The sequence below is a fragment of the Paecilomyces variotii genome, assembly GCF_004022145.1.
Source record: "Paecilomyces variotii strain CBS 101075 chromosome Unknown C8Q69scaffold_1, whole genome shotgun sequence".
NCBI classification, from domain to species: Eukaryota; Fungi; Ascomycota; class Eurotiomycetes; order Eurotiales; family Thermoascaceae; genus Paecilomyces; species Paecilomyces variotii.
The window spans coordinates 2,865,985-2,893,828 of record NW_021167140.1 but is presented as its reverse complement, the minus strand read 5'-3'; the positions used below and the strand labels follow the sequence as shown (position 1 = coordinate 2,893,828).

The 27,844-nt window shown below is 49.0% G+C and overlaps 12 protein-coding genes across 12 annotated transcripts; 5 read left to right on the top strand and 7 right to left on the bottom strand.

Moving 5' to 3' along the window:
• Positions 1-234: 234 nt before the first annotated feature.
• C8Q69DRAFT_37479 (putative HECT-type ubiquitin ligase-interacting protein cred) lies at positions 235-2,744 on the top strand. Its single transcript, XM_028627589.1, has 5 exons — positions 235-682; positions 767-910; positions 981-1,296; positions 1,357-1,785; positions 1,840-2,744. Exons 1-5 carry the CDS (start codon positions 627-629, stop codon positions 2,689-2,691), a joined length of 1,797 nt encoding a protein of 598 aa, XP_028489466.1. The 5' UTR covers positions 235-626; the 3' UTR covers positions 2,692-2,744.
• Positions 2,745-3,518: 774 nt separating this feature from the next.
• On the bottom strand, positions 3,519-5,379 carry C8Q69DRAFT_452557 (hypothetical protein). The gene is made up of 4 exons (XM_028629574.1): positions 5,158-5,379; positions 4,419-5,099; positions 4,085-4,258; positions 3,519-3,989 (listed from the first exon to the last, which is right to left on the bottom strand). Exons 1-4 carry the CDS (start codon positions 5,276-5,278, stop codon positions 3,862-3,864), a joined length of 1,104 nt encoding a protein of 367 aa, XP_028489465.1. The 5' UTR covers positions 5,279-5,379; the 3' UTR covers positions 3,519-3,861.
• Positions 5,380-5,684: 305 nt separating this feature from the next.
• On the top strand, positions 5,685-7,026 carry C8Q69DRAFT_452555 (hypothetical protein). Its single transcript, XM_028629573.1, has 2 exons — positions 5,685-5,889; positions 5,948-7,026. Exons 1-2 carry the CDS (start codon positions 5,760-5,762, stop codon positions 6,799-6,801), a joined length of 984 nt encoding a protein of 327 aa, XP_028489464.1. The 5' UTR covers positions 5,685-5,759; the 3' UTR covers positions 6,802-7,026.
• An 81-nt stretch (positions 7,027-7,107) lies between these two features.
• Positions 7,108-7,524, bottom strand: C8Q69DRAFT_503330 (hypothetical protein; the record flags this gene model as incomplete). The annotated part of the gene is made up of 1 exon (XM_028632486.1): positions 7,108-7,524. One exon carries the CDS (start codon positions 7,522-7,524, stop codon positions 7,108-7,110), a length of 417 nt encoding a protein of 138 aa, XP_028489463.1.
• On the bottom strand, positions 7,488-8,993 carry C8Q69DRAFT_452554 (Alpha/beta hydrolase family-domain-containing protein). Its single transcript, XM_028629572.1, has one exon. It carries the CDS (start codon positions 8,767-8,769, stop codon positions 7,804-7,806), a length of 966 nt encoding a protein of 321 aa, XP_028489462.1. The 5' UTR covers positions 8,770-8,993; the 3' UTR covers positions 7,488-7,803.
• A 1,373-nt stretch (positions 8,994-10,366) lies between these two features.
• On the top strand, positions 10,367-11,225 carry C8Q69DRAFT_503328 (acetyltransferase, GNAT family; the record flags this gene model as incomplete). Its single annotated transcript, XM_028632485.1, has 2 exons — positions 10,367-10,895; positions 10,966-11,225. The coding sequence occupies 2 exons, from the start codon at positions 10,367-10,369 to the stop codon at positions 11,223-11,225; spliced, it is 789 nt and encodes a 262-aa protein (XP_028489461.1).
• Positions 11,226-11,502: 277 nt separating this feature from the next.
• Positions 11,503-13,417, bottom strand: C8Q69DRAFT_37042 (PH domain protein). The gene is made up of 4 exons (XM_028627584.1): positions 13,178-13,417; positions 12,991-13,116; positions 12,836-12,928; positions 11,503-12,779 (listed from the first exon to the last, which is right to left on the bottom strand). The coding sequence occupies exons 1-4, from the start codon at positions 13,313-13,315 to the stop codon at positions 11,631-11,633; spliced, it is 1,506 nt and encodes a 501-aa protein (XP_028489460.1). The 5' UTR covers positions 13,316-13,417; the 3' UTR covers positions 11,503-11,630.
• A 1,438-nt stretch (positions 13,418-14,855) lies between these two features.
• Positions 14,856-15,961, bottom strand: C8Q69DRAFT_503326 (hypothetical protein; the record flags this gene model as incomplete). The annotated part of the gene is made up of 2 exons (XM_028632484.1): positions 14,856-15,510; positions 15,561-15,961. 2 exons carry the CDS (start codon positions 15,959-15,961, stop codon positions 14,856-14,858), a joined length of 1,056 nt encoding a protein of 351 aa, XP_028489459.1.
• Positions 15,962-17,669: 1,708 nt separating this feature from the next.
• C8Q69DRAFT_37069 (lactoylglutathione lyase) lies at positions 17,670-19,134 on the top strand. Its single transcript, XM_028627585.1, has 4 exons — positions 17,670-17,774; positions 17,833-18,002; positions 18,077-18,787; positions 18,851-19,134. Exons 2-4 carry the CDS (start codon positions 17,972-17,974, stop codon positions 19,024-19,026), a joined length of 918 nt encoding a protein of 305 aa, XP_028489458.1. The 5' UTR covers positions 17,670-17,774; positions 17,833-17,971; the 3' UTR covers positions 19,027-19,134.
• Positions 19,135-19,849: 715 nt separating this feature from the next.
• C8Q69DRAFT_37217 (fungal-specific transcription factor domain-containing protein) lies at positions 19,850-22,928 on the top strand. The gene is made up of 2 exons (XM_028627587.1): positions 19,850-21,100; positions 21,154-22,928. Exons 1-2 carry the CDS (start codon positions 20,169-20,171, stop codon positions 22,736-22,738), a joined length of 2,517 nt encoding a protein of 838 aa, XP_028489457.1. The 5' UTR covers positions 19,850-20,168; the 3' UTR covers positions 22,739-22,928.
• A 189-nt stretch (positions 22,929-23,117) lies between these two features.
• C8Q69DRAFT_503323 (d-3-phosphoglycerate dehydrogenase) lies at positions 23,118-25,006 on the bottom strand (the record flags this gene model as incomplete). The annotated part of the gene is made up of 3 exons (XM_028632483.1): positions 23,118-24,430; positions 24,487-24,702; positions 24,760-25,006. The coding sequence occupies 3 exons, from the start codon at positions 25,004-25,006 to the stop codon at positions 23,118-23,120; spliced, it is 1,776 nt and encodes a 591-aa protein (XP_028489456.1).
• A 243-nt stretch (positions 25,007-25,249) lies between these two features.
• On the bottom strand, positions 25,250-27,572 carry C8Q69DRAFT_37151 (kinase-like domain-containing protein). Its single transcript, XM_028627586.1, has 3 exons — positions 26,801-27,572; positions 26,354-26,744; positions 25,250-26,274 (listed from the first exon to the last, which is right to left on the bottom strand). The coding sequence occupies exons 1-3, from the start codon at positions 27,221-27,223 to the stop codon at positions 25,394-25,396; spliced, it is 1,695 nt and encodes a 564-aa protein (XP_028489455.1). The 5' UTR covers positions 27,224-27,572; the 3' UTR covers positions 25,250-25,393.
• Between the last annotated feature and the right edge of the window lie 272 nt (positions 27,573-27,844).

The following is a 27,844-nucleotide window of genomic DNA, read 5'->3' as shown; positions in this document are numbered from 1 at the left end:
TAAGAGTAATTTATTTAATCGTTCATTCATTCATTCATGGACAGATTCCTGCATCCGGCATCGCATCACCCGACTGTCGCTTCTCTTCTCTTTTCTCTGACACGCTCACCTGGCTCTTCTGTCGCTCCAGATCACCCCGCCCCATCCCCTTAATGATCTCCCTTCCACAATAAGAAGCCCAGCTTCGTTATCTGCAACAGCAACGCCTCATCTTCGTTCTGACAGCAGTATCCTGTTCCAGTTTTTTTTGGCTCCCCCTAGTCGACTATTGCGTATTTAGTTCCCACTCTGCTGGCGCATCAGCAGCGAGAGAACGTCTTTTACCATTCTAAAAAGGGCTCCGCCTTGCCACTCCGTCTGGCGCCAAAAAAATCAACGACGGAAACGGCTCTTCTGCGCACCCAAGGACTCCCCCAGTGGGACCCGTTGCTAGACCCAGCTGGCGCTGTCCAGGAAGCTGTGGTTGCTATCTACTACCATTCACCGGAAAGCATTTTTGTCGCGGCGCCTTTCTTTATTATCCCCTCCACTGCGTCGCGCGCGACTGTTCTTATCATCTTCATCACGGTTGCCCGTGTTTCTTCTCTGCTGGCAGCTGCGCATTAGCAGCACCGCAGAACGCCGCCATGGCCCTGAGTTTCTTTGGCAGTGGTGCCAGCCATGCCAAGTACTTCGACATCAGGTAAGTCAAGTCTGAAAAAGCGCAGAGCAGGAGGAAATGGCGGTTGGAATGCGACGGAACGACTGACCGTGAAATGTCCTACAGGCTGGATGATCCCTACATTGTTTTTCGCGGGGGTGAAGATGAAGCCGCCAGCGCTCATCTCTGCGGAACAGTGGTCCTCTGTATCACAGAACCTCTGACAATTAAACATTTGAAGCTACACTTGACGGGCATGTCTCGCATCTGGTAAGTATTCCTAGTATTCAAGACGAATGCTCATGGCGACAACGGGATATACTAACATACAACCTGGTAGTTGGCAAGTTCCCTCGAGCTCCGCGGGTGCTAGGAAACCATGGAGGGAACGCGCGTTCTACGAAAAGACATGGACATTCCGGGAGGCGCCCAAGGGCAAGACTGAGATCCTTCCGGCAGACAACTACGAATTTCCGTTCGATGTCGTTCTCGAGGGCTCTTTGCCTGAGAGCATTGAGGGTCTGAGTGACACCTGGATTGCCTACCGATTCAAGGCCGAGATCGGACGGAAATACGCCAAGGACATAGTAGTCAGGAAACCGCTCAGGATTATCCGGACGCTGGATCCCAGTGCTCTCGAGCTGTCTCATGTGATGGTAAGACAGGTTCCCTTATTTTTCTTCTCCTGTTACCAAGTATAGACTAACAGACTCTAGTCCGTCGAGAATGTGTGGCCCAACAAGATCGAATACTCGATTAGCACTCCCAGCAAAGCTGTCATCTTTGGTACATCATTGAGGGTAGACTTCAAGTTGATACCGCTTTTGAAAGGCCTTAAAATCGGACAGATCACCTCTCAGCTAATAGAGAGTCATGATCTGACGCTCAATCCCGAGGATCCTGACGCGATCCGGAACACTTATAAGACGTCAAGGACCATCATCTCTGACAACTACGAGCTGGAAGAAGGGGCCGAATTGGATATCATCGACGAGGAAGCCGAAGGCTATCAATTCTCTCGCTATCTGGACCTGCCCAAGACCTTGTCCAAGTGTCTCCAGGATGCGGACGCCAAGGGCATCAAGATCAGACACAAGTTGAAGTTCAGAGTCCAACTCCACAACCCCGATGGCCATACTAGTGAGGTAAGAAGGGATAGATTATCAGAGTGATAATAACATCACTGACACGTCATCTAGCTACGTGCAACTCTGCCCGTATCCGTCTTCATCTCTCCAAACCTCGCGATTGACGAGAACAACAACCTCGTTGACCAGACCCCCCAGTCCGCCCAGCGCGCAGTGGACGATCTTGCCCAGCAAGCACCTCCGCTGTACGGAGAGCACCAGTTCGATCAGCTCTACAGTTCCCTCGACATCAGCGGCTACCGGACACCTGGAGCCGTGAGCGGCCCGGGCACCCCATTCGGGACCCTCAGCCGGAACCTGTCCACCGAAAACTTGGCTTCGATGACAGCCCTGACCAGCGCCGACATCTCAGCGCAAGCCTTGCACAGTCGATTGACAAGGCTTCATGCCAGCGCGACCGGTCATCCCCCTGACGCCAGCAGCAACGATAATACCTCGGAAGTCGATGCGGGGAACCGCCGTCCCGCCGGCCCTCCGGATTACTTTAATCTCCACCCACCGCACTCCAACTCGCAGAGTCCGGGCAGCGCGGAGCACCGCTTGTCCGATGAGGTCGACCATGATCACATCCCCTCGGGAATGGCGACGCCTTACCCCCAGTACCTGGAAGTTGAGAATCTCAGTCGTGTTCCTAGCTACTCCACCGCGGTCCGCACGGCCGTGAGAACGCCCTACGCCTCCGATCTTCCAGACTACGAATCGGCGGTTGCAGGAGATCTTGTCACCCCGCCCCCGTCGTCTCCCCAGCAGGTTCATCTGAGAGGCGGTCGCGGACACTCGCATTTCTCATTCGCAGATGCGTATCACCGTTCCTCTTTCTTCCACAGCCGCAGTTCGAGTCATGGTGCCTCGGAAGAGGAGGAGCGCAGAGTACGAATGGTTCAAGCTCGAGCTCGAGGCTGATGACACCATAGCCGTAATAGCTCTGCGTTGAGATCGCCGATGTCCGACGTTCCCTTTATTTACTCATACTCGCGCCGCTTGACGTCTGAACCATGCTTAGGTATCGTTAAGCTGTGCCAATCCGGTGAATGACCTTACTGTGTGGAAAAGAAGAAAGCAGTTTCGTGCATGGCCTCTTGGAAGAGGCATCCGGCGCACATGGAGTTTGAACCCTTCGGGGGTAGTTTCTTGTCCTTTTTTTCCCAAAGAAACGCGCGGTTTGCTCCCGCAGCCCCATATTCTTTGGTGTCTAGACTGCAGTGATTCGTACTGCAAGGTTATATTTTGTGGCTTTGCTCTGTCGGTGATTTGTTCTCGGATCCTCTCGGCTCTTGCACCCCGGCGTTTCAACGGCTGAAAATATTGAATGACGTCCCTAGCCTTTTATTCCATAATTCCGAACGTTCCAACTGCGCTGGCGTGTTGATCATTGGGCGTTTTTGTTCTGTTTTTTCGTATAGAGATGGGATGGTGGGCTTTTGAGACACGAAAAAGGCTTGGAACGAACCAGCGTCGATTTATGACGAATGACACTAGCAACGCCGAATATAATGATTCCTTTTTCGGCACGAATTACGCACGTACCCTTGCATATTATTATGTTTACTTTATTTAGAAGCCAAACTCTTTTGATTCGTCATTTCCAACCCTTCCAGATAAAAAGTCGTGTATCTAATAATGCTACTTAGGTGCTATTACTGCATACTATAGCTTGTGACTGAGATGAGATATTATTATTATTGATCTACAGCCGAAACTTGTCTCCTTAAATCTTACCTCGGTATCATTTGCACGTGAGTCCTGAGTGTAATAAATGCCGGGTAGCGGTCCGTTAACGGCCCGCCACCCGTGGCTGCAATGAAGTTGAGTTGTAAGGATGCAAATTACGACAGTTAGTAATTCTGGAAATAGCAATGGCACACACATGTGGTTTCTTGTATCATGTGGTAACTATATTACCCTTTCAAGAAAGAGAGAAGGATATATCAACATAACCCTGTCCATCAGTACCATTAATATTAAAAAAGCAAATGAGAAAGAAATCTATCTATACTATGTCACCAACACCTGTATATAATTAATCAAAATAAACCAACCCAGGCCCCCAAAAGGAAAAGGAAAGAAAAAAAGTCAAATCACAAACTTCTCCCCAACAAGCTCCTCACTCAACGACCACAGTTTCTCCGCGGCTTCAAACCCCGTAGCGTGCGCGGCTGGGGAGCCGAATTGGCAGTCTTGGAGGTATATCCCGTCGGTATCTGAGAAAATTAGGATTAGAATCTGTTAGTTGATATTTTGTTTCTTTTGTAGTAATAATAATAATAATAACAAGCACGAAGATGAACCCGGTTACCTTTCAAAGAACTCAATTTCGGATCTAGAGCGGCCACGATAGTGGTCGCTGCACCGGCGTCGGTGGTTTTGAACTGGCCGATTCCGAGTAGTCCGTTGGTTCGGAGGATGCAGCGTGCAATGGTATTTGTGATGGGTGAATTTGTATAGTATCTGATGAGGTTCGTTCCGATTGCTGTGTATATACAGTACATACCATAAGTACAAGGATCCAATGTTTAGAAACGATATTCACACTGGGAAGTGTTCATGATGTATATATATATATGTGTGTGTGTGTGTCTTTTAGGTACTTAGGTAGCTAAGATGGATGGATGGATGGGGATTGCTCTTACCTCCTGGATGTACCGACATCGCCTGTATCCCCTCACGAGCAAGTTTCGCACGCAAATATAAAGCGAAGAGGATATTCGCCGTCTTGGACTGGCCGTACGCCACAAACCTATCATAACCCTGCTCGTCGAACGCGGGGAATCCGATCCCTCGATCGATCATCGCCTGTGTGCCTGGCTCTTCTTCCGATGGGATAGGCTTTCCGTCGAAATTGTAATCGTGGAATCGAACAGGTGAGAACCGATGGCCGTTACTAGTTAGCATCACCACGCGAGTGGATCCTGGCGTTCTCGACAAGGTCGCTGCTTTTCGTAGCTTGTCCATAATGAGGTTTGTGAAGAGGAAATGTCCGATGTGATTCGTGGCGAATTGTAATTCGATTCCATCCGGTGAGAGCGTGCGTGTGGGGAGAGCCATGATTCCAGCATTCGCGACGAGGAGGTCGATTTTGGTGATTGTGCTGTTGATTTCGGCGGCGGCGTCGCGGACGGATTTTTGGGATGATAGGTCGAGGATTAGAGGTGTTACTTTCACGGAAGGGTAGTGGGATTTGATATTGTCGAGAACGGCGTCGATGTTCTTCTTTGTTCGAGAGGCGAGGATCATTTGTTCGGGTTCGCCTGATGCTAGGGCGTAGGCGGTGTTGGCTCCGATACTGGTTGGGGAGACGCCGGTGATGAGGACTATATTTTCTTTAGTTTAGTAGGGGGTGTTGGGGAGTAATGAGGAAGTAGCGTGTACTTGTTTTTCCTTTGATGTGTTCGGAGTATGCTTTGGCAACTTCAGTCGCGGTGGTTCTTTTGTTGAAGCGTGGATTGGAAGTCATGGTGCTGGGATGGACAATGGAATGCCTTCGCAACATAATGTACAGACTTGAAATTGCGTAGTTGTATAGCAGTTGATAAGTAAGGATTCTGGTTGTCTATGGGGTTGGTATTTGTTAATATATCAGGTTAATATACAGTCGACAAGGTGTAGATCTCAACGCAATATACTTATATATGTATATTTATATAGCTGTAGAAAGCTATCGCCGCTGGCATTGTTGATGGCATATTTCTCCTCGTAGTATCGAGCCAATGGCTGAGCTTGGATTCTTCCAATGAATATAATAATATTCAGTCATCAAGCAGTGTTCTGGCTCTCTTTTGATGTACAGATAGACAGGGCTAGTTAAAAACCTTTCCCGATGCGGCAAAACCTAACAAAAAAATCGGTCAGCAGGTTGCAGCGATCTATAAGATGTAAGCTTACACACCTCCCCCCATCTCTATTTCAAATTTATTTACCCATTCTGTCTACCAACGTTAAATAAATATATCTGTCAGCCACTTCCATGCCAGATGGCTGAGATACCATCGCGTCCACTGGCTTCAGTAGCCCACATCCGTCAAGCGGACGAGGACTGGACCGGCCGCAGTAGTGCCGCGCAACGACGGAAGCTACAGAATCGGCTGAATCAACGGGCGCGACGTAGGTAGACTTGATGGTGAGTATCGCATGGACGCTGCTGACATGTATTATTATGTAGGAGAGCGCAAGGCTATTGAGGATCTCCAGAAAGGCATCGTGCGGCGACCACGAGGTCGGCCTAGGAAAAGCGACAGTGAAGCCGGCTCCATCACGGCCTCATCAAAAGACGATAATGAGAACAGCAGCCACAGTGTAGGTACTATTAGTAGCGATGGCGCAAGCCCCGACGCAGACGTGGTTGAAGCCACTATCGTATCGTCGGGTGCTGCTGCCGTTTCACAGCAAAGGGGCCGCAATGAACAACGGATGGCCAGGCCGCAGGAGGGAACGTTCTATATCTGCGAAATAGATGCGCCCTCAACCCTGCAGCTTATCGATTGGCTCGAAGCCAAGGTCCAGAAATGCCTGCAACATGATCCGGCAGCGGACATGTTGCTCACTCTGACTCAATTCAACGTTTTCCGCGCCATACTGCAGAACATGACTGTCCTGGGTCTGGACATGAAGGATATGAAAGACGATACCATCTCCCCTTTCAATGCGGCGAACTATACCGATTCAACGCTTCAGTTGCCGCCAATATTGTTTCCGACGATGCTTCAAAAAACTATCCCACATCACCCCTGGATCGACCCCTTCCCGTATCCGTCTTTTAGAGATGCCCTCCTCCTAGCGGATGGGACTTACGATGACGTTGAGTTCTGCAACGACCTCATCGGTCAATGTGGAGATGGCAGCACAGGACAAGTGGGTATCATGATCTGGGGAGATCCCTGGGATCCGTACGCCTGGGAGATGACGGAGCATTTCGCGCAGAAGTGGTTCTGGATATTCAGCGGGTGTAGGGAGCTGCTGGTTTCGACTAATTATTGGCGGGCTCAACGGGGTGAGCGCAGGCTATTCAATGTCTAGTCCGTCAGTCAAACTGGTCCTCTGCAGCTGGTCTTCTGGATAGAGCCAGATATTTTGAATCTATCTCGTTTTGGAGTTCAGGCAAACGTGATACCCGGATGGATGCGGTCCCTGTATGTACTTACTGTACATTGTTATTAATCATTGACATGCTGCGATCTGGATGGCGAGGCATACATGTTAAATATCATATATAGATCAAATATACACTCAAGTGATCACAGCTCTTGCTACAATGACGGACGATCCCTATCTCTCCCCTCTCCCTTCGAATTGCCTAGAAGCACCCTCATCGACAAAGACAGATCAATCCAACACTATGTAGTTACTCGACAGCAGCGTGCAGTTAATAGCGACGTTAATCGACGGCGGAGTTTCCCCGCGCAGCGCACTGCTGCTATAATTATACGTCGGACTCAACATCATGATCTGCCCGACGGTCGTACCAAACTTTTCAGCCAGATCCTTATGGACACCATACTTGAACGAATACGGCTGGACCACGCACTGGCTCGGATAGAAAACCGGGATCTTAACGAACTGCCCCGGTGCCAGAGGTGTTGTCGCGGTCTCATTTGATTTCATATTCGACATCACTGACTCCATAGTAATGTTCAGCCTGCGCGCGATGATATCGTACGTATCTCCATTGACCGTATAGTATAGGCGCGGACCACCGTAGATGCAGCTGCGAGTCACGTTCTGCTTCGGAAGCAGACACATTTCGTTATCGAGGCTACAATAAGCTTGAATATTGCTATTTAGGGGAACTAAGTAGTCACCTACGCTACGTAGGAATACACCTGTGATATAATTAGCTAGATCGTAGTAAAGACTCCATAGTAAGTTGGAGGGAAAACAATGGGTGGCTAGCCGTATGACGCTTAAGGTTTTAGAGTAAGAGTTCTTTAAAGCGTCTCTTACTAACACGATACAAATGTTGCAAAAGCATATATTCATCTCTTTATAAACGTCGGTGGAAAACCGATGATAACGAGTACGTTAGCTAGACCCAGACCTCCGTAATCTCTTCCCCCAATTGAACAGGAGAACTCCCTTTCCTATCAAGTGACCAAAGGCCAGAGGTAGCCCAAATCTAAACCACGTGAAAGGCTGCCAGAGTGTAGCCCTTGGAACTGCTATTGCATGGCCACTTCCAACCATTGTAGATTCGTTTCCCTTCGATTTCCCCGTAAATGCCTCAACAGCTTCAAGTATAATACTTGCCGTCATTTCTGGTTGACTCAGAAACGGCGAATGACTCGTCTGCAGCTCCCTATGCTCCACGCTACAACCCTGCTCTCTCACAGCGCCCACCTGGATTCTTTGCACCAGCACCGGCAAACCCCGATCCTCGGTGGTGCCAATATACCAGACTGGCACATCCTTCCAGCCAGAATATACGTACTCACCACCCTCAAACAGTGCTTTAAGGCTTTGGGTAGTGAGCTGAGAAATCCAGTATTCCGCTTCATCTGCGGGTAAGTCATGATAAAAGAGCTCGCGTGGAGATGTGACAAGCTCGGCATAGCCAGTTTCGTTATTGACACGCCAGGAAGGAGGTGGATGGCCAAAAAATGGATCCATAAAGGAGAATCCTGTCATGGCAAAGCCGCTGGCTATAAGAATGAGGCCAATAACATAGCCCGTTGTTGAGGGTTGAATTTCGTTTGCGGTGGCATCTTGTGGCCGTATGAAACCCTTAATTGCGCTGTTGCCAACAATACCACCATAAGAGTGCGCAAGAACTACCACATTGCGCCCGTGGGTGGTCTCATTGAATATGGCTTCGCGGGCAGCATCGAGATCATCTTTGAAAGTCGCGGCTGGGTTGCCTGTTGTAGATGGGAGAGTGACAGAGACACAGTTCAAGTTGTGCTGCCCCTGGAGGATTTTGGTGACTTTGTTGTAGCAAGTAGGTTTATGCCAGGAACCAGGTATGAAGACCAATGTTGGTAGATCAGACATCTCAAAATATGACCAAGGCAGTCGGGAATGGTGATTGATTTGGATGCGGCTTGTGGATCAATGCGCAATGCAGTCGAAGTACTTGCGGTAGAGAGTGAAGAGCTGAAATTGCTTTACATGAAATAACGAATGACTTGACCTAGTTCAAAGAAACTAAATGGTCACTATGTTCTGGTACAACCTAATGCTAGATCTGACATTTTTATAGAAGATATCTAGGGATGGAGCTAGGACTTGGCGATACAAGGCCGTTGCCACCAACATCGGAGCCGAGGGTCGGAGCCGCAGGTCTCCTTCGTACTGCCATACCAGATCCGCACCTAGCTAGCTCTGTAAGTAGAGTAAGACAGCTCTTGTGAAAAAAGCCTGATGAAAAACAAAAAAAAAATACTTAGAAAGCTCGTTCCTTAACTAATCCCAATCGTGACGCCACCAAGGACCCCTTAAAACCTGGGATAGTGGCTACCTACTCTCCACAGGACTAAGCTCTGTCATTCTCTTTGTGCTGGTGTCGTATTTGGAAAACCATCCTCCTTCCACTGGCTGAATCGCATGTGAGGATTCCCAGTTGTTCCTTGTGATAGTTTTATTATGCTAATATATTACGCCATATTTCGTTCGTCGCTGATATATGCTATCAGCCCAGGAAGAACGGGGCTGAAGAACGTGATCGTTAGTTGGCTTAAGACCTCAAGCCCATATTCGATTCCCGCTTCTCTTACCTCTCTGAAGCCTGGATGTAGAGTTTCCATGTCTGTTATGACATAGAGGCGCTGTAGGAAATTCCAGGGCAAGTTCCTAACAAGGATTTGTGCAACTTACAAGAAGCCCATCTGGAAATGCGTCTGACGGTTTTTTGCAATTCCTCTGTCTATTGCGCCTCTGGACTGCGCCACATGATATTTCCTATTCTAGCCTTGAGGATCATTCCGCCTTCCAAGTTGTATCACAATTAATCATAACATTGTCGGACTTTATATATATATCTAGACGAGGATCTTTAATTTAACTTTTCTGCATCCAACTTGGATTGTCCAGAGGATATAGGTGAAAGATATGAATTCCAGACATATCTGAGAGACTGCTACTTCAGAAGCTGCGCCAAATGGTTGGATGAAAGCCCCAGCGTGGAAGAACTGACGGAAGCGCAACAAATGGCAGTATATAAAACAACCACTGAAAGACCACTTTTTACGACAGGGGAAAAGGTCGATCTGGAATAATGACACCATAATAATAGTCCATCTCATCATTGAACGTGGTCTGACCTCAGAATTGCAGGAGATCTCACAGTTGCGATTAATAGTTACAACCTACGTTGAGGATGTGGGTGACTCACCTAGACCGGTAACTACGATGAGTCTTAAGTACCTACTTAGCGCCTGACAAGAGAGAAACAAAAGGAGAACAGTCCTTACATACGAGTCATATGTCGAGGTTTATATATTTAAGAAGGCTTTTTTCTCTTTCTTCCTATCTGCATTTTCTTATTCGGTGTCTACTGCATAGTAGGACTCACCTACTACTTACTTCGATCCTGAAACATCAGTTCCTTTGTTTAATATCCTGCCGAAACAGAAAGACACGATAATCTACAATGCCCATAAAAACCAATCCTCGAACAGGGGAGCTCTACATTCCCCTCCCTGCCCCTCACTCCAATATCATCATAACCCCTCCGCGCCGCGCGGGACCTGACTCGACGGATCCCGACCCTGCTGACTGCGCGCAGCTGGTCTCCATCCTCAACGACCCTCGCGTGTATCCGTTCCTCGCGAGTCCGCCGCATCCATACCTGCTCTCTCATGCAGAGGTGTTCTTCCGGAAAACCCTCGCGGCGAGTGAGCAGTTTTTGGCGGCGGCGAGGAAGGCAAGCGAAGGCGCGAGCGGGGGTTATGTCGGTGGGTGTCCGTTCTCAAGTATTAGGGAGATTGTTCGAGAAAGGGATGTAGATGGCGATTGGGATGATGATGCTGGATGGGAGAAGGATGTACTCATCGGAGATGTGGGGATTATGCGATATCCGTTCTATGAATTGCCTGAAGGGAGTGAGGAGCGGAAGGAAGCGCAGGAACGCAATGCCAAATTAGAATCTGGGGATGAGAAGATTGTCTGGACGATAGGAGGTATGTATACTTCTATGATTCTTCAGGAGATATACCACGTAGAAAACCGTACTAAATCCAAGGCGCAAAGATTATCTAGCTTCCTCGCATCACGGCCGAGGGATCATGACCGCTGTCGTACGGGCTCTTATCAACGAATGGGCAGTCCCCCACATGAACGCGCGTATTATCAAGGTATCTACATACGTTGGAAATACGGGGAGTGTGCGAGTATTCGAAAAGAACGGCTTCCAGATGGAACATATCTTAGAGGATTGGTCAACTGTTGCAGAGAGCCGGGGAGGGGGGAGAGCGTCCATCAATGTCCTAGGGTGGAGGGCACCAACTTGATTTATACATTTCATTTCATTCCCTATCACCGAATACATTGGCTTTCACACCGCGCATTGTGGCAAGCTGACCAATACTTGAAGATAAACCGACAGAGCTTTCATAATCACTACAATACTGCAGAGCCAATCGCCTCGCGAAGGGTCTGACCTACAAAGAAGTGCAGTTATATTTTGGGTCTCTTAGGCCCAATATCAGGAACCGAAGGGAAGCAATCAATAAAGACCATATATCCAACTCATAATTACATGACGCGTAAGGTGGTATAGGAAATGTCGATAGATGCTGTTATCACGCAGATGATATGGCTGCACATCCAATGACCTTAGGGTACTACATTGAGCATATAGGACGGTATTTATCCAGTGGCCTACTGTTCTGTCGTAATCATGCCAGTGGGCGCGTTCACTCTTTTTTAGTAGCTCCAGCACCCTCTGTAGCTGCTTGAGCGGTCGCTTCCTCGGCATGGTCCTGGGCCGCAGTCGTCTCGGGGATCTCCCCCTTTGCTTCCAGTTCCTTCTCAAGGGAGCCACTCGGCTGCACAGCACTGACGTTTCTACTGCCGGCAGGCGTGGTTGCTGTACTAGCTATGGGGCTTATAGGCGAGGTTGCGGCATGATGAGCTCCTTGGCCGTCGATGCAGCTCTTGACAGTGTTCCACCATTTCTCCGCATCGGCCGGTGTGGAAGCCTTGAAATGCAGCTCAGTGGTGGTGTGGAAGGCGTTACCGACCTTGCCGCTGGACACATCCTTACCCTTTACGCTGAACTTGACGCCGTCGATTCCACCAATAACGCAGTCCGGGAGATAGAGTGACAGCTCGGGAGTCGGTTCGTGGCGGAAGTCGTCATTGTCCTTGAATTCATGCAGGTAGCGCGCCGGAGTCACAACAAAGTAACCAGTGTTGTAGCCCTTCAGTATACCGGCACGAGACTTGCGCTCGAGAGTCCCTTCGATGAGAGACTTGGTGGCGCGGTGATCCTGATTCGGATAGGTAATGTTAGACATGGACCTCGCGGGAGCATCTGGATTGACCAGTACGCCCTCGTTTCGCATCACGAAATTCAGCCACTCATAGTCTGGTGGAATCTTCTGCGCACTACTCAAGATGTCTGCGTACAGGGCACGCTGACGGTCATTCTGACCTCCCATCAACTGGAAGAATTGGTTGAAGGTGTTCTGAACCGTCTGCAGAATATGGTTCTCGAACTGCTGGAAAGAGTGCTGGACCGCAAGGATGTCATTGCGGTTATTGTTCTCCTCAATGATCTGTTTGTTCAAACGATAATTGACGCCTCTTCGCAACACATAAGGGTCGTTGCTAGGTTCAATCTTGTTACTGGCCGCCGCTTCCACCGCAGCCGCATGTTGACCGAGGAGCTCAATGTGCTTCTGAGTTAAAGCCCTAGCCTTATCAACTGCCTTGGAACCCTTTGCTGCACCGGACTTCAGCTCCTTTGCTTTGTTCTTGATTTCCTTGTGCAGACGCTCCAAAGTCGGCAAGATGGTTCCCTTGAGGTTTTTTTCCGTTTCAAGGTACATGTTCACCATTCCCTACTCATAGTTAGAATCTAGGCGTTTATTTTATCTATCGTTCCCATGACGCATACCTGGGTGTTGGCCTTCATATTCTCAAACATTTCAGTTACTCCATTTGGTCCTGAATTGAAATGATGAGCTTCCCTCAATGGCTCACTGATAGTCTGTGCTCGCGTCTCAGCGTTATTTCGACGGATTTGCCTTCCAGTATACCCGATCCACGCACCTTGAGGATCTTCTCATAATCCTTCGATTGCGACTTCTGCACCTTCGCTGTAGACGAGACATAGTCCTCCAGATAGCCACACATATGCTTCCATGCTTGAAGGCGCTCCAAGAGAAGAGCAGTGGTCTGCAAAGCGTAAACAAATCAGTAACTTCCTCGCAGAACCGATTATTAGCAGACAACGCACCTCACTGGTGTTCTCATCCGGGACCGCCTCATCGTCACTCATTCCCCCGCCGGTCGCTGTAGTGGCCGTCGCAGTAGTCCGTACCGTGTTGCTACGGGTCGGGAGACCCTGCGACGCAGGACTGGTCGGTGAAGCCATCTCGTTGACAGTGTCTTGATTTCAGTATAGGTGGCTTTCGATTGTACAGTAACTGTGATCGCAGAACAGTTCCGGCCGCGGAAGCCGCTATTTATCCCACGACCGCCCAGGTGGGGAGCTTGTCAGTGTGGGCGCGCACGGGAAGTCTTTAAGTCTATCGCGGGGTTCGAGTTGTAAAGATGTGACTTGAAAGCCAAAGATGGTCTCAAAAGTAGTTGTAGAATACAGTGCCTCCAACCGTTCGAAACGTCCTGTGGGAAGCTATCGCATTTAAGTATCGCGCTGAAGAGAACCAGAGCTCTACTATCCTGGCTTGTTCAGCAATCCAGTGAAGGTGACATCCCTTGCTCAGGTAGTGATCGTCCGACGAGTCGACGGAATAGGCGTAATGGCTGGCGCTAATCGACCGATCCGCGATGAGGTCACCGCGCCCGAAAGAGGGAAAACCCATCACTCTCGCTTGTCAGTAAAGATTCTTTCTCGGTCATGGCGCGACACTGTTGGGTGCCTGTTAGATGAACGTACCAGTGGTATAATATAATACTTCATGCATCCATGAAATCATGGTAATTCCTTGCGAACGCCAATAAGCGGGAAAGCCGCACCGGTATCCTGGAACTGAGGAGCTCAGACAACTCAATCGGCATGCCATGTGTGGCGGTTCCCAGAGTTAGCTCATCCTATTAGGTATTCGAGTATATCCGGGTAGACAAATGTTTATAGCCACTGTCGTCATTAGATCTGCCTGTTCCGGAAGGAGTTCATTCTTCTGTAGACCATGTGCCAAAGAAAAGTATCACCTGTCTCCTGAAAAGCATGGTGCCTTGGTTCACAAGAGGGACAAGAGACCAGATAAAAAGGTACGGAGAGTCCCAGGAGTGGTGGGAGGACGTGCTAATGTTCCCATGGATTGCTACAGCAAGAGACCCGCCGACAGATGTGCCCTGTGCGTCTTGTTAGTTAAGATCTGACAGACGCTTAGATGGATGATCAATAGTCACTAACCTTTATAGTTCGTGTTCACAGCGCTCGTTTCTTCGAAAATCTGGCCTTGTTCACTACTGAAGTACTATCCTGATTCCTGAGAAAATGTTGGGGAGAGAAGAAATGGGGTCCGTAAACCCCTCCTTCCGCTTAAGGAAGGACCTCATCTGGGCCCCGGTACGGCGCTTGTCAAGAGGACAGTTACAATATGGCATTGTAGGAGCGAACTGCCCTGCACAACTGTAGACTATGCACATATAATGCATATTATAATTCAATTGCTAGATATGGAGTAATGTGCAACAATCCTTTCAGAGATGGTAAATCATCGGTAGCGTTTACCAGAGCAGCCTCTACTTTACGTGTCGGGACATGATGGTTTCATGTTCATATGTAGTCTTATTGAGTTATGAGCTATAACAGTAGACAATACATGTGTGCATTGATCTAGGGAAAGAGAAACATGAAAAGCCGCAGCGCTCAGCTGAAAATAACCACACGCTTGAGACAATTGGCACAAAACGAGACGTTCAAGAAAATAGGAAAGTGGTTTGGATCAAAAGTCTTCTGGACTTTCCAGGTCTTCCAGCTTCTGGCTAAGGAACCTGGCTAAAGCGGCAGATTTAGATTCGAGAGCAAGCAGAATCGATGGTGACGAGGAAAGATTGAGGCTGGCTAGACGCGCAAGGTCGCTGTTTCGATCAATCTCCCATTGCGTTTCAAGGTTGCGGTCGAGAGCAGTCCGCGTCTGAAGGGCACTGTTCTGTTGCTGAGACTGAGAGGAAGAAGCGTTGGGGCGAGAGGTCCCATTTGCGGCGACATCTGGGCCGTTAGAAGGCGTTCCAGCAGGCTCTATCACATCAGGCCCGGGCCCATTCAAAGGAGGGTTTTCCCCGGACTGGCCACCTTCCGCATTTTCCAGCTTGGATGGTCCTACGGCGGCAAGAAGAACCTTATCGGCTATCTTGGTAACGACTGCAACCTGGCCATCAAATTCGAAGACAATCGAACCTACATCACCCAACGGGTTCGATTGAGCTGTCACGAATGAAGATGGATGGCTCGCTGGGTTAACTCCTGTAAGGTTACCACTGGATGCATTTTTGGCGTAGTTTGTATAGGCAGCTCCGTATGTAGCACTCAGATTGCGAAGCTGTCGTACCGGAAGAGGTGATCCATAGGCGAATAGTGCACCATTGGCGTGGAATACGCTGTACCCCCAGTCAGCAGCGTCTCTGATACCTCTCCAGTGGAGTCATACAGGATCGAGGTAATCTCTGGAGGCGAGAGATTATCCTCTAGGAGGTCACTTAGTGCCTCCGTATCAAGCATTTTGATATCTGGCAGCTCGGGTGTCATCTTGTCGGTTTTATCGCTCTTGTCGCTCTTAAGACTGTCCAAGAGACCGTATTCGTGGTCACTGACTTCGCAGCCACTGTCCTTTCGGACAGGTAAGGTGCAGTCTTCTGGAAAAAAGAAGCAATTGTCCTGATAGTCCTCGTCGTCGTCGTCGTATTCAATCGGTTCGTCTGAGCACTCAAGCAGGTTCTCTGCGTACTGGACGTTGCTCGCTGCCCAAGAAGGCAGGAAGACTCCACTGGAACGGGGGATTCTGTGGTTGAAATACTGAGGTAAAAGAACTGGAGATTCAAACTCAGCCATAATGCAGTAGACGGGTGTATCAAACTGGGGATATTGGAGTCAAGGTAAGATGTTGATTGATGCCAACAGGATGATGAAATATGCAGCATAACGACAGTGTCAAATATCTTAGGGGGAAAAAAAAGAAAAAAAAAGGAGCCATTAAATTCAGACAACTGATGCCTGGGGCCATTGATTTGGGTGGTACAGTACTGCTATAGGAATAGATCCTTCCCCGCAAAACTCTAGGTTCACTGGGACAGGACCTACCTATGTTCCCAGAGCGGACAAGGTCTGTTTGACAATTCCATTCCTGTCGCAACAGAGAGGGCCGGGGGTCTCAGGGATGAGCCCTATCGGGGCAGCCATGGGCAAATAGAGGGTTGATGTTGGCTAGACGCGTGGGAGGAATGCACAATGGCAGAGTATCGCCAAACAGCAGAAAGGAGGACGGATCCGCGGCCTGAAAAGCAATACGAGGCCTACGAGAGAAAACCTACCAGGTTCACGTTATGGATCCACCTGACGGCCCGCGTGGGGAGATCGACTTCACGGCACTCGAGATTGCCTTGTCTGGACTGCACAGTACGAATCTCAGCCGAATAACGGAGACGTATGTGAGGGCGCGATCTAGAAGTGTAAGTAGTGTAGTAACTTAGGCGGGCGGTAGGACGGTCCGAAGTTCGAACGGGCTTGTCTTGTCGCCTTGCACCCAACCACGGCCCGCCGCAGACATGCCACATCGTGTCTCTCCATGCGACTTTACCGCGTTTCGTCAAGGCTTATTTGTCGTTTTGAGCATCTATGAGACAGTCAGAGACAGCTTACCATATTCCGTGAGCTACGTTACTATACCAAAAACGGAAGTGATGCCATTCGAAGCTCTTGGCGCCTACTGATCGATGTTTCTCACTTGGACAAGTGATCAATAATAAATTGCCTCGAGACTCTTTTACACAGCAGGTCATGAGGCATGGCACATATTACCCTCCGAGATCTGTACGGGCAGGACTTTATGTAGACCAAGACTCTCCCCATAATACTTTTGGACCAGCATGGGGGTAGCATCACTGTTTCTTGACTGCTAGGGCTCCTGCCCTCAAGCGCCTCTCACGTTGTGCAATGCCTCAAAAAAAAAAAAAAAAAAAAAAAAAAAAAAAAAGAGTTCATACCAATGATGACTGTGATACCTCAACATTTGAATGCTCTAATTATCTGTATACATGTGTCAAGTGGAGAAGCCAGCACAACAATGTTTGTTCCAGAGATTAATAGTCCTGGCCTTATTCGGCCGATCCGCTGTCGGTGATAGCCCGGGGATATAATAATAATATCTTAACTAGTTTATCTGGCCTGTCATGATGCGCGGAATGCTCATAACTAACAAGTTCTAGGTGATTTATAATCAGCATCGGATGAACCTCCAATGTGCCGATCAAGACGATAATCGCAGCTTTTGGGAAACCAGTGGACCAAGGAGACATTGATGTACGACATACTTCCGATGAAGATGAGTGTGGAAAAACCAACCCTTCCCTCCCTGGAGCAAGTTCGGCAGTCGAGCAGTTGCAAAAAAGGCAGCTCGTTCATGTTTATTATTTTCCGCCGGCGGGAATAGCGTCATCGGATTTAAGCGACCCCACTTGGAGTTGGAGGTGTTTGAGGGGCATCCAAGTAGCGTTTCTGCTCAAACAACCTTCCATATCTTTCTTCTGTCCCACGCTCTGTGAACTGCCATCTCCTCGCCCCTCCTTCATGTTCGCCTGCCACAGGGTATTTAATCCTACCAGACTTTTCCACAAGGTCCCTGTTCCGTGCCTCAGATTCCCTCAAGGTACGCTGCTGGAACCAGCAAGCTTCCCCGCACATGACATACTGACAAATCGACGCAGGACCACTAAGAACCCTCGCAACCATGGCGACTACGACGGAGACTGCTAAATATAAGCTCAATCGTGCGTTCATCTCGCCTGCCAAGCAGCCTTACATGCTAGTCCAAGTCTTGGCTAACAATGGGTCTCGACAGATACTATGCTTCGGGTGAAGGACCCGAAGAGGTCTGGTACGTTCACTCTATTATATACATTCCTTATATGCATTATTCTTCTAGTGTACATGGATACTGATGGTGATCAGTTGAGTTCTACAAGTTCCTCGGGCTGAACCAAATTCGCCAGCTGGACTTCCCTGAGAACAAGTTCTCCCTGTATTTCCTTGCCTACGATGGACCTGCTTCCCTCCAGGGTGATCGTCACTGGACTGATCGCAACGGCGTTCTGGAACTCACCCACAACTACGGTACCGAGAACGACCCTAACTACAGCATCGTCAACGGAAACACTGAACCGTACCGGGGATTTGGACACCTTGCTGTTTCGGTGGACAACATTGAGGCTGCATGCAAGAGGCTCGAGGATGCCGGCTATGCCTTCCAGAAGAAGCTTACCGATGGCCGCATGAAGAACATTGCCTTTGTGAAGGACCCTGACGGATACTGGGTCGAGGTTATCCGTCGGCATGATGAGGACGTCGGTTCTGGAACGGATCCGGCCAGCTACAGACTGAACCACACTATGCTCCGAGTGAAGTCTGCTGAGACCAGCTTGAAGTTCTACCAGGAAGTCATGGGAATGACCCTCGTCCGCACTTTTGAGAACAAGGATGCTGGATTCAATCTCTACTTCCTCGCATATCCCGCGTCGAACCCAGCCATCAAGGAGGACGCTAAGAACCCTGTTGCTGAGTGGGAGGGATTGCTCGAGCTCACCTGGAACTACGGAACAGAGAAGCAGGAAGGCAAGGTCTACCATGATGGAAACGCGGAGCCCCAGGGCTTTGGACATATTTGTAAGTGCAGACACACAACAGCAAGTGGTCGTATGATCATTATCTAACCATGGCTCTCTGTAGGTATTTCTGTCGATGACCTTGATGCTGCCTGTGCTCGTTTTGAATCTCTAAACGTCAACTGGAAGAAGCGTCTCACGGATGGCCGCATGAAGAACGTGGCTTTCATACTGGACCCTGATGGATACTGGATTGAGGTGATCCAGAACGAGACTCTCAAGCGTACCAGCAACTGGTAAACCATAAAGTCTTCAAATCCTTAATATGTAATCGCTTTAACTCAGAAAGCAATGTGGTAATGTTTTGGAATCTTTCATTGTGTCTTGCAAGTTCAAAAAGTGTCGTAGGCGCCCTCGGCTGAGCTACCTAGTGAGCAGAATAACGACCCGCCCTCGTATTGTTATTAGACAATGATCTATAATTATCGTAAGGTCTTGTGAAAGCTGCCCATCGATCTAGATTCTAGAGGCTCTTCTCCGATCTAGAGCGGTCGGGTATGTCATTTCCCAATCGGTGCTGTTTTCGGCGGATCTCGGTTTTACTCCGGCCGTCGTTCGTGCGGGGGAGCTCAGAGCAACAGCTTGCGAGACAGCAGTGCTAGCTCGAGCTATTCTTGCACATGACCTCGCTGCCGCGATTTTTTTTTTAATATATATACGTATGCAGATATTTTCCTCGTCGCATCCCATTACTAGTCGACATAGTCGACCTGGGCGGCGGTTGGGTTGAAATTGAATTGACATAGGCGAATCGTGTGGTGGGTCAGTGTCTTCCCCGGACCGCCTTCAAAGGACGCATCGAACTTGCGCTCTTCGCACCACGGCAAAATTATGATCGAACATGTCGATAGCGAATCCTGCGCGTGATATGGGTTAGCTAGGAAGTCCTGAATGTCTTCGCGATATACCCTCATCTGGAGACTACTCGCAAGGATTGCCTGAGCTTCTATGGCTGGTGACACCATGCAGCAGGAGTCAGAACGGCCCAAAAAGGCGCCTCGCAAGCATGTCACGACTGCTTGCGTGCCCTGCAGGGAGAGCAAGATAAGGGTATGACGGATCTCGAACGGGGAAATGGTGCAGCGACTGATGAGTCCCAGTGTGATGGGGCCGCACCCAATTGCCATAACTGCCAGAAGAAAGGGAAAGAGTGCAGATACCAGCATGGAGACGATAAGCGGAAGTAGGTCTCTGTCCAAGTTCCTCTTCCTATCTGCGCGGGGTTCTGGTTGTGTGGGTGGCACAATCAGGAGCCGCATTGAACAGAGTCTCCATCACCCAGTATCCATGCAGTCTCTGATTGGAGATATCTCGTTCTGTAGGTCATCGTTGCTGACCGTTCCCTCAGAGTGTCACTTCGCGCTGCAACAGAGTTGTTCTCCATGAGGATCGATGAACTCTGCCAATATATCTATGATAAAGGGCTAGAACCTCCCCCCATGAAGCCCGAGGACGAAGCAGCAATGAACAGGGTTCTAGACACCCTTCAAATTCCTCGGGGCCAGGCGCAGAAACGTCGGGGTAGTTCAAAGCCTACGGATGCTACCGACACATTGTCTAGTGCCTTCCCTTTATCTTCAAATCTTTCAAATAATACACTGCCGATCGTGCCACGTGTGGGTGGCATGGATTCCCAACCGTCTTCTGTCGCCCCTACCTCGAACAAGCTTACTCTTCCAGCGACAAGTGGGAGAGGTTCTGGCCTGGGGATGATTGGTGGATTCGAATCGCAATTGGGTACCTCGAATTGGAACTTTGCGCTCCCGAACGCGGAGAGTCTAGATAGTATATACGCAAACATTGATCGAGCAAGCAGTGGATCCGCAGACACAAGTGGAGTGACGAGTCCGGAAAGTCTGCCTTTGGGCCAGGAGTTACCGCAGCTGTCTGGATCTGCACTCGGACAAGGCCAGACTGATCCTTTCTCCGAGACGGATAGTGGGGATGAGGCAGAAAATGAGGTCATTGAGCAGCTCTCTTCTCGACTGGGAACTCTGAAAATAGCGGGAGATGGACATCTGCGATACTACGGGCCGACTTCGAATCTCAACCTTATTGATGTGTCTCCCACCGAGCAGAGACCGCGGCCGGACACCCGGACTGTCCGACAAGATGGCCAGGAGATTTTAAACCACCTGCGGATCGGGCAGGCAGTCGATCAAGCCCTGGAAGACCATTTTGTTGAGCTCTACTTTGCCTGGCAGAATACTAGCTCTCATGTAGTGGATCGTGAAGTGTTTTTGGAGGCGAGATCAAAATGGAGGAATGAATACGACGATACGCCCTTCTATTCTGAGGTCTTAACGAATGCAATGTAGGATGAGGTGTTACTTCTCTTGACCGGCAAGCAAGCTGACAAACGTGCAGGTGTGCTCTAGGAAGCGCATTCGAGGCGCGCTATCATCCAACATTCATCACGTTCCCGAAATCACTTTCGGAATTCTTTGCTGATCGCGCCAAGACTCTGCTTGAAATCGAGCTGGACTCCCCATGCGTTGCGACTGTTCAGGCGCTGGCCATTCTCAGTAGTCACGAAGCAGCTTCTAACCGTGACGCTCGTGGTTGGCTGTATAGCGGAATGTCAATGAGGCTCGCATTCGACCTCGGTTTGCACATCGACATGTCACCATATGTTAAGAAGGGAGACCTCAGCGAGCGCGATGCAGAAGTTCGTGGCATGGCTTTCTGGGGTAGCTATATCGCAGATCATTTCTGGGGCTTCTACTTGGGACGACCCTTCCGCATGAACGCTGGAGATATTACAGTACCGAGACCGGCTTCGCACCCTAGTAAGATGAGGGTTGAAACCTGGTATCCTTACGGGGCTTCAGATTCCTCCAATCTGACGAAGGTCGGTCTGAGGAGTCCAACAGACTTAATTACCAGACAGTTCGTGCTCCTGTGGGAGATGATATCCCCAGTGGGCCATATTCTCTACGGCTGTGCAAATATCCCAAAGCATGACCTGCAAAGATTGAACTACAAAGTCACCGAAGACCTTTTCGCATGGAAGCGAAATCTACCTTCAGAGCTTCAGATCGATCTCGACAATGATACGGCTCCGCAGTTACCACATCTCCTGATGTTACACATGCAATATCATCAGATAGTCATCTTCTTCCACCGTCCATGGGTCTCGAAGAGCTACATTCAGCCGTCCAACCCGCGTCAGGGTCCTGGCTACCTCCACGCTCGAAGAATGTGCATTGAGTCAGCCACGGCTGTTGCCAAGTTACTTCGCCTATATGAGAAGTACTACACCTTCCGTCGTATCAACAACCAAGTGGTAGCCATCATATTCACCGCTGCCCTAATGCTTATATTTGTCACAATCTCGACTTCTGCGCAAAGTCCTGGCCGGACAAGTGGCATCAGTAAACCTGAAATGGTCGCACACTTGAACGTATGCTTCCGCGCGCTAGACGAACTGGGGCAGTCATTTGATAATGCAAAGCGAACAAGAGACTTCTTGGTCAGCTTGCAGCGCAGGTGGCAGAACCGCATGCGCAAGTCCGGCTCAGCAGCTAAGCGTTTGCTGAGTTCATCTCAGATGGGACCGCAGATAAAGACAGGCCCTAGTACTGTGAGCCAGGAGGCTGATCCGTCAGAATCGAGGAAAAGGTTTCGAAGCAGTGTATCCAACGCGAACCAGGAAGCCGCTATACCGTCGTCCTCTACCGTTCCCGTTGCGTCTGCTGGCGCCCTTCCCAGACATCAGCAACCCCCATCCCAGCCTCAGCCTCAACAACAAACTCTCCCACCCGACAGCGTTGACATGGAATGGTTACGAAACAGTGACCTCCGCGTCCTTTCTGATGACCTTAGTGAAGGATTGTATCAACAGCAAGCCACCTTTGATACCACCCCACCGCTTCCTAGTCTCGCAGACATAGAGCCTTGGTGGGACTCGCCCAATGCCGCGTTTGGGAGGTCCTCGTTTGATGGAACTTAATGACTGGATTTCGTCTTACCTTTCTGTTACGAATTTTATAGATAGCGGTGCTTTTGTCACATCTCTCGATTTTCGATCGAAGAGTACGTACGATAGGCCACGTTACGTCATTTGGGGACGGACGACATGGCACCGGTTTTAATGCGATGAATTCCTTGCTATATGTTTTATCTTATGTTGAGCTACTATCGTGGGCTTCGTTATACCATTTCATTGTCACTTCTTACGATTTTCATTGCCTATGCATTAGGAGAGATTTGAGGTTTACTCAACTTTGGGCGATGACTACTGTCAGAAAAGGTCATATGGAACGGAAAGATGGCGCTATTCAGCATTTGCTCAATTCATATCCTTCCGTCGTTCATGACGACCATGACAATTAAAGCGTAACAACACTGACGTCCAACACTCCTCCCTCGCGAACTAATGCCTCAGCAACATGTTCACTAACGAGGCGATCAACACTGAGGATCATCAATGCGTCCTTTGCAGCTTCTGAATCTTGCCTATCCTCTTCCGGAACAGTTTTATATTTACTGTCATTCTCAATTGCAGAAATAATCTGCCCACCCAGGGTGTCAAGTGGTTTCTTAGAAATCGGAGCAACGGCCATAAAATTGATATTGATCCCTTCCCTGCCAAGGATACTACCTACGACTCCGATCTTACCTGGAGAATCGTAATTTCTGCATATAATCAGCGTCCCTTCCGGCACGAAGGATGTGGCAAAGCGACCGAGACGATTGATAATCGGCTGGCATCCGGAACAGGTACCGGAGATGATCTGATATTGCTGCTTGGCTTCATCTGTGCTGTGTGGCGATGTTAATGGGGGAGGCCGTGCTATCAATGTTACAAGCGACGAATATGGTTGGAAAGACGTGTCACGCGAATGCTGCTCATTGACGATGATGTGGCGCTCGCGGGCTATTAGCTCCGCATTAACTATGTTGATATTAAGACCCGCGCAGCTGCTGATCGGTGAAATGAGTCCTTTCATCAGGGCTGCAAACAGAGGCTTCGTGTTACTGATGTTGGCCAGCTCTCCTTGGTAAATCAGGTCGAATGTACTCCTCTGCATGGGTCCATTGTTGGCAGAGGCAAAGTGTTGTGTATAGAGACTACCCATTTTCTCAACAAGATACACAAAAGGCTGCAGTTTGCTATATTCCTCTGGGAGGATCAACGGGGTATTCACTGCGCTCCGAGGTAGAGATCCTTTGAGAATCTGTAGGACCTGTTCGCACACATCGATCGAGACGCTCTCTTGAGCTTCCATGGTTGATGCGCCCAGATGGGGAGTGGCTACTACGCGCGGATGAGATATCAACTTTGCAGCACTGGAGTGTGGTTCAGGAGGTTCTGAAGTAAAGACGTCGACAGCAGCGCCAGCCAGATGTCCAGACTCCAGAGCCGCTAATAGAGCCACCTCATCAACGGTTCCGCCCCGGGCAACGTTTAGAATTCGTGATCCAGGCTTCATCTGGGCTATCTCACATGCCGATATCATGTTCCTTGTTGATGAAATCAAAGGCGTGTGTATGGTCAAGAAGTCTACTACCGGGAGTAGCTCCGATAGCGAAGACACCAGTGCTACCGAGGCAGAAGCTGCCACGGCTGGCGGAGAATATGGGTCGAGTGACACCACGATCATCCCCAAACCTTTCGCCAGCTTTGCAACAGTCAGGCCAACTATATATGCATTAGATAATACCGATTCGTAAGGGGGGAGCTAGAAACAGCACTACCTTTCCCGAGACCTATGACTCCCAGTGTCTTCCCCTTGACCTCTACACCAACTAGATTGCTCCTTTCCCACTGTCCAGCTTTCAGGCCACTGCAAGCAAGTGGGATATTTCTCGCCAGGGAGAGCATTAGAGCAATTGTATGCTCTGCTGCTGCTTCGACATTACCGGAGGGCGAATTGACCACGACGATACCAAGTTTCGAGGCCTCTTCAACATCTGCCAATATAATACTATATCAGTATCAAATCGTATATGGCAGCTTATCTCACAAACCAATATTATCCACGCCTACTCCCGCCCTGGCAACAACCTTGAGTTTCTTTGCGGCTCGTAGCAGACCAGCCGTCACCTTCGTCTCTGATCTAACCAGCAATGCATCATAATGGGGGATAATCGCCAGTAGCTGCTCTGGGGACAGTTTATGGCGCTCATGGACTTCCAGTGTTTCGCGTAGAAGAGCGAGTCCTTCAGTGGAGAGCTTTTCAGCCACTAAAGCTTTAGGACGAGCTGAATCAGCCATCATTGTCTTCGACGTAGGCAAAGTCGGTATAGAGCCTGCGATAAAGATAATAACGATATAATGTGGGTTTCGTGACTAAATTACTTCGGTGTGTATTCTGTATGGTTTCGGTTCTATGTGCTACCCAGGTTGCTCTGATATGGGGAAGGCACGATCTTGTAAACAAACACTGTACTAAAAGAATGGCAGTTATTTCTGGCAGGAGTAAGGGCTAATACCGATTTTCGTTTCACCAAAAGAACTATATATTCCAGGTACAATAAGCGGATGGATAAAATTATGCGCAAGCCTTTTTATATAGAGTTGTTTGGTTGCTGTACCGTAGTTGGGGATGCTGTCTCCTATCTTGACTTCTCATATCCTAACAAGAAATTTGATATATAGCCTTCAAGATACTTCCTCGAGACGCCTTTGTAGAGTTTCCAGAGCACCCCTGTGAGCCTCAAATCTGGCCATAGCCTCCTCGTACTCTTTGTGAGAGACCCATCCATCTTTCCCCGCAATATCAGATCGCAAGGCCTCGAACTCATTAAAGGCATCCGCCCACGCTTGCGCTTGATCCCGTGCGTTGCTGATTTCTTCTTGAGCAAACGAAATAGGACATGCCACCTTAGATCCGCTTTTCTCGGTGATTTGGTCCCATTTTTCAAATATCTGGATAAGAAGTTCCTTCAAAGGGATCGGTCCATCAGTTGCCGTTTGCCCAATAAGGTGAAAGATGAAATTTGTGGGATCGCCATCGTCCCTTATTGCGTCCATTGCTCTAATGAGCGTTGGATTGAATTTCCTTGAAGCCAGTTCGTAGAACTTCTTCAATCTAAGTCTGTGGAACGCTGCCTTAGCTAACACTTTCTCCGACTCTGGGAGATAGTCGAAATCTTGAGGAAGCTCCGGCTGCACCGCACCCCACGGGTAAGGATCGTCACAGTCAACTATAGACGCAAATTTGGCCTGTAGGAAAAGTGGCGCTGCATACGACGCTTGCCAATCAATGATACTTGATATCTTTGTTGGGTCGTCTTCGTGGACGAATATATTGTCTCCATGCAAGTCTTGATGAAGCAAGACGGGTCTAGTAATTTCAGCCGGGGGTAGAATATGAGGGAGAACGGCCAGAAACTGCTGCAGAAGTCGTATATGATCTTCCGGTGATGTACCTGCGCTGCCTAGAAATCCAGGGTGACGACTCTGTCGTTGCGAACTTAGTTTTCGGATTAATGACATCTCACGGCGTACGACGGCTGAAATATATTCTTCGAATGATGTCCCTATAGTGACGATTAGCATATATTGAGGAATGATAAAACATATAAAACAAGTCAAACGTTGGGTCGTCATAATACTCACATGGTCCGCGGTCGATATCTAGCTCTCCTCGTTCGTCAACCCAAAATGACCTCTCAGTTGTCGGACCAATGACAAACTTCGACATGGTATCAGGCACGTCAACTGATTGTTCGACTGAGTCAACGACATTTAAACTCCTCGATCTCGTGCCATCGTAGTACAAGCTACCATAGTTCGTAAATCTGATGCTTGCTAGCCTTCTCTCAATCTCCACCAAGCTCTTCACAAGGCCAAAACGTTGAGATTCTGACATGGTCTCCCAGACGTCGCTCAGTTGATGACCTTTGACCCTCTCCATTAAAATGTAGGCAGCACCAACAGAGTTGGACACCCCGGATCGCGCGCTCCAACCAAGCAGCTTAGGAACTGGAACACCAATCATCTTACGGAGCTGTCGTCCACATATAAACCAACTGGCAACCGAAAGGACACAGTTATAGAACATACAAAGTCAAGGGTCGCCACTTCACTCTCAACCACATAATCAGGATCACCAGCATTGGGATTTGGAATCCTCGCCAAGATTTCTTTGCCGCCTTCCATCGTTAAAGAAAAGACCTTGTTGTACAGGCCCTCCGGAAGCTTGGATATGTGGACACATCGAGAGCCTAGAGTTAGGGCAGCAGTCTTTCGAAGACCTTCCAGATCGAATTTGATGTATCTGCGCCTCAGTTGAGTCTCTTCCTCATACAGCCATCGGCCAGATGTGTAGGAGAAAAAGTGATCGTCATTCTCAGATGGTGAAAGAGTGCTGGCCGAACGTCCGAGTTTTAAGTAGAAGCGCAGGTTTCTGGGAGCGGCGACATCCAATTCTCTTTGTCTTTTCACGTTGATGCCAAACAGATAACATGATTGAGTGAGGTATCTCATTGTGCATATTTATTCTCGTCCATGGTATGTTCCGCAGCCTAGAAAATGCAGACCTGGACGAAGAGTTGCCCACGTGACATGGTGCATCATATTGGGCTACCTCTATTCCTACTGCTCTTCTTCACCCTCCTAATAAGGGTTCAGGGATATGGTATATGGAATATGCTTTTTAGGGTGTCTCGGATTCAGACCGGGCCAACAACGAGTTCTCCTTTTTGGTTGAGTGGCAAGAGCCATCAAGGTGTTCAAGAGTTCTATTTATCCTTATCGACTTTTATACTGCCTTTTACTTGCGCTATTCCCGATATACTGTCTACTATAGCAGTGCCTATCCTCTAGATTAATTGGGTTCTCCTATTATTCCCTATTTATGTAGTGAAGTCCTCCCGTGAAGGCCGCCCAACCCACTCCTTTTCTTTCGGATTCACAGTAGGAAGGGAACTCGCGCAACCTCCTCCTCGGGGTTAAAAAAGGCGTATTTGCCCCCTTCCTCCTTGTCTTCATTTCTCCCGCTCGCGCACGGTGGGCCGGCTCTACCACTCCTTTAGAGCCTGGCCCAAGTGCGGGCTTTTCTTTATTGCATTCGAGGATCTGGAACGTGCGACGTTAATCGAGGCTATC

What these genes read in the sequence shown, in the direction of transcription:
- C8Q69DRAFT_37479 (XM_028627589.1), top strand. Translation starts at nt 627, where the DNA reads ATGGCCCTGAGTTTCTTTGGCAGTGGTGCCAGCCATGCCAAGTACTTC. An exon ending in TCGAGCTGTCTCATGTGATG is followed by an intron (nt 1,297 to 1,356) that starts GTAAGACAGGTT and finishes AACAGACTCTAG; the next exon opens with TCCGTCGAGAATGTGTGGCC. An exon ending in CCGATGGCCATACTAGTGAG is followed by an intron (nt 1,786 to 1,839) that starts GTAAGAAGGGAT and finishes CACGTCATCTAG; the next exon opens with CTACGTGCAACTCTGCCCGT.
- C8Q69DRAFT_452557 (XM_028629574.1), bottom strand. Translation starts at nt 5,278, where the DNA reads ATGTTGCGAAGGCATTCCATTGTCCATCCCAGCACCATGACTTCCAAT. An exon ending in ACACATCAAAGGAAAAACAA is followed by an intron (nt 5,100 to 5,157) that starts GTACACGCTACT and finishes AAGAAAATATAG; the next exon opens with TCCTCATCACCGGCGTCTCC. An exon ending in GATGTCGGTACATCCAGGAG is followed by an intron (nt 4,259 to 4,418) that starts GTAAGAGCAATC and finishes GTATATACACAG; the next exon opens with CAATCGGAACGAACCTCATC.
- C8Q69DRAFT_452555 (XM_028629573.1), top strand. Translation starts at nt 5,760, where the DNA reads ATGGCTGAGATACCATCGCGTCCACTGGCTTCAGTAGCCCACATCCGT. An exon ending in GCTGAATCAACGGGCGCGAC is followed by an intron (nt 5,890 to 5,947) that starts GTAGGTAGACTT and finishes ATTATTATGTAG; the next exon opens with GAGAGCGCAAGGCTATTGAG.
- C8Q69DRAFT_452554 (XM_028629572.1), bottom strand. Translation starts at nt 8,769, where the DNA reads ATGTCTGATCTACCAACATTGGTCTTCATACCTGGTTCCTGGCATAAA.
- C8Q69DRAFT_37042 (XM_028627584.1), bottom strand. Translation starts at nt 13,315, where the DNA reads ATGGCTTCACCGACCAGTCCTGCGTCGCAGGGTCTCCCGACCCGTAGC. An exon ending in ATTATGAGAAGATCCTCAAG is followed by an intron (nt 12,929 to 12,990) that starts GTGCGTGGATCG and finishes ACGCGAGCACAG; the next exon opens with ACTATCAGTGAGCCATTGAG. An exon ending in ATATGAAGGCCAACACCCAG is followed by an intron (nt 12,780 to 12,835) that starts GTATGCGTCATG and finishes AACTATGAGTAG; the next exon opens with GGAATGGTGAACATGTACCT.
- C8Q69DRAFT_37069 (XM_028627585.1), top strand. Translation starts at nt 17,972, where the DNA reads ATGCTTCGGGTGAAGGACCCGAAGAGGTCTG. An exon ending in GAAGGACCCGAAGAGGTCTG is followed by an intron (nt 18,003 to 18,076) that starts GTACGTTCACTC and finishes GATGGTGATCAG; the next exon opens with TTGAGTTCTACAAGTTCCTC. An exon ending in CCAGGGCTTTGGACATATTT is followed by an intron (nt 18,788 to 18,850) that starts GTAAGTGCAGAC and finishes GGCTCTCTGTAG; the next exon opens with GTATTTCTGTCGATGACCTT.
- C8Q69DRAFT_37217 (XM_028627587.1), top strand. Translation starts at nt 20,169, where the DNA reads ATGAGGATCGATGAACTCTGCCAATATATCTATGATAAAGGGCTAGAA. An exon ending in GAGGTCTTAACGAATGCAAT is followed by an intron (nt 21,101 to 21,153) that starts GTAGGATGAGGT and finishes ACAAACGTGCAG; the next exon opens with GTGTGCTCTAGGAAGCGCAT.
- C8Q69DRAFT_37151 (XM_028627586.1), bottom strand. Translation starts at nt 27,223, where the DNA reads ATGAGATACCTCACTCAATCATGTTATCTGTTTGGCATCAACGTGAAA. An exon ending in AAGTGGCGACCCTTGACTTT is followed by an intron (nt 26,745 to 26,800) that starts GTATGTTCTATA and finishes TGTGGACGACAG; the next exon opens with CTCCGTAAGATGATTGGTGT. An exon ending in AGATATCGACCGCGGACCAT is followed by an intron (nt 26,275 to 26,353) that starts GTGAGTATTATG and finishes TCGTCACTATAG; the next exon opens with GGACATCATTCGAAGAATAT.